The following is a 2,716-nucleotide window of genomic DNA, read 5'->3' as shown; positions in this document are numbered from 1 at the left end:
GTTAGATTGTTTAAGGTATGTTTGAACGTGAACACTACCCACGGTAATAAAAAATGAAAACAGTTTTTTGTCTAAAAATAAATCGCATTTTAAATTTTGACGATGATTAATAGTGATTATACGTATTATTGTCGATTTTGTCGGATTTCGAGCGCCAAGTTTGCTTCTTCAAGTCTGTAATAAAATATAAAAATAAAATCAATACAACTCAGGAATTAGTTAATCAAATTTAACAGGGCCTGCATGGATTGATGTTACAGGATTAAAATAAGGACCAACGTCAGGTGTATCGGGAAAATTAAGTAGATTTGGGTGATCTTTTCAATACAGTTTCCGAAGGACAACGCTGACTATTTGTCATCATGAAATCTAATCTAGTACGAATAGAAATAATAAATTGTGAAATTATGAATGAGGTAGCAAGAAATTTACACTTAATTAAAGAATAAAAAATGTAATCTTGGCTCATTTCTGTAGTTTTCTACGAAAATATCTTAAACTGATATAAAATTTCATTACAAGAAACGTTAATGATTTATCAATAAAAAAACATTAAGTAGGTACTAAAATAGAAATAAACTAAAACTGTAAGAAAACTTCTATAGAACAATAGTTTAACACATCAAAAAAAACAATTTGGTATAAATAACAATAGTTAAAAGTTATAAAGAAACAATAATAAATCAGTAATTGAGAAAAGCAAGCGAAATATTTCTTTTCGGATTATATCAACGCTTAATTTGTACTAGACTTTGGTGGAGTTTGTACGAAGTTCTTATTTAAAAAAAATGGACCAAAATGAATTTCGAAAAAGGACAAAGGAAATGGTGGAATACATTTGCAATTATCTGAAACATATCGAGTCGAGAAGGGTAACACCAACGGTGGAGCCGGGTTATTTAAAAAAATTAATATGCAACGAAGCACCGGAAAATCCCGAAGATTGGGATGTTATTATGTGTGATGTCGAATCAAAAATAATGCCAGGTATTACCCATTGGCAACATCCTCGTTTTCACGCATACTTTCCATCAGGAAATGCATTTCCGTCTATTATTGCTGACATGTTGTCCGATGCCATTGCTTGTATGGGATTTACCTGGGTAAATAAATCGCTTTTTAAGCTGTATACATTTGTTTTTAGAAATTTGTTGCTAAGTTTTTTTTGCTACCTTACTAATTTTTTATGTGTATGTATTTCTTTTAGGCCGCAAGTCCTGCCTGTACCGAACTGGAAAAAATTGTCCTTGACTGGTTTGGTAAGATTTACAAAAAGAAAGAGCTTCAATACATTTTAATAAGTTTATGCTCATTTTTGGAACGCTTTAATTTTAGGAAAGGCAATAGGTTTACCGGACGAATTTTTAACATTGAGTGAAGACAGTAAGGGTGGAGGTGTTATGCAGGTAAACCATGAAAAGAAAGCAAGGTTTTGATTGTAAAAATTAAGTTGTCTCTTATTTAAGGGTTCCGCCAGTGATTGTGTATTCGTATGTATGTTAGCAGCAAGGACCCATGCTATAAAACGCTTGAAACAGCGGCACCCCCTTGTAGAAGAGGGGACACTACTGTCCAAATTGATGGCTTACTGTTCAACAGAAGCTCACTCTTGTGTTGAAAAAGCTGCAATGTTATGTTTTGTAAAACTGAGAATTTTGGAGCCCGATGAAAAATCGTCGCTTAGGGGACAAACTTTGCAAATGGTACGCTAGAAATGTTTTGGGTTAGAGATTTTTATCAGTTTTCAATGTTTTCACTGTGCTTAAGGCAATGGAAGAAGACAAAACAATGGGTTTGGTACCTTTTTTCGTTTCAACCACTCTTGGAACAACATCTTGTTGTTCGTTCGATAATCTTTCTGAAATAGGACCCGTTTGCAAAAAATTCCCCTCAGTGTGGCTCCATGTCGATGCGGCTTACGCAGGAAATTCATTTATCTGCCCAGAACTCAGGCGTTTTCTTAAAGGTACCTACTGGTCAATCTTTCTAAGTACAGATTCTTTTTCTATTTCCTAACTTTATTGTCATCTAGGAGTCGAATATGCCGATTCTTTTAATACAAACCCCAACAAGTGGTTGACGGTAGCTTTTGATTGTTCTACCATGTGGGTTAAAGACAGAAATCGACTTACTTCGGCCTTCATAGTCGACCCTTTGTATTTACAACACGGTTACAGTGATGCTGCAATCGATCATCGACACTGGGGGATTCCCCTCAGTAGACGATTTCGCTCATTGAAACTTTGGTTCGTTATGAGATGCTGTGGTTTATCTGGTCTGAGAAATTACATTCGACACCATATTCGCTTGGCCAAAAAGTTCGAACATATGGTTAAGCACGATAAGCGGTTCGAAATTTGTAATGATGTTAAGGTAAGAGAAATAAAGACTGCGTTTTTCCTTTTCTCCTTTTTTTGGTAGGCAAATCCGAAAAATCAAACAAGAGTGAATAATTTTCAGACAAATGAAGGGCGACTTTTCATTATTGTAATAATAATAATGTAATTTATATTAAGTCATTACGTTTTCGCAATTTTTAAAAATAGATTTAGATTTTAAATACTTGTATTGTATTACAAAGATTTACATGTGTACGAATTGTTTATTTTATTTCAGCTCGGTCTGGTGTGCTTTCGCCTGAAAGGCAATGATAAGTTGAATGAAAAACTTCTTAGCAATATAAACGCTTCGGGAAAACTTCATATGGTCCCAGCGT

The 2,716-nt window shown here is 34.2% G+C and overlaps 1 protein-coding gene across 1 annotated transcript; it reads left to right on the top strand.

Annotated features, from left to right (window-relative positions):
• Positions 1-690: 690 nt before the first annotated feature.
• Positions 691-2,712, top strand: LOC112906014 (tyrosine decarboxylase-like; the record flags this gene model as incomplete). The annotated part of the gene is made up of 7 exons (XM_025979539.1): positions 691-1,103; positions 1,208-1,259; positions 1,336-1,406; positions 1,467-1,703; positions 1,768-1,966; positions 2,033-2,373; positions 2,617-2,712. Coding segments are annotated over exons 1-7 (1,311 nt in total), but the record flags the coding sequence as incomplete, so codon positions are not given.
• Between the last annotated feature and the right edge of the window lie 4 nt (positions 2,713-2,716).

The sequence above is a fragment of the Agrilus planipennis genome, unplaced genomic scaffold, assembly GCF_000699045.2.
Source record: "Agrilus planipennis isolate EAB-ADULT unplaced genomic scaffold, Apla_2.0 scaffold1410, whole genome shotgun sequence".
In the NCBI taxonomy this organism is placed as follows: domain Eukaryota; kingdom Metazoa; phylum Arthropoda; class Insecta; order Coleoptera; family Buprestidae; genus Agrilus; species Agrilus planipennis.
This window is presented reverse-complemented; position numbering and strand designations above follow the sequence as displayed.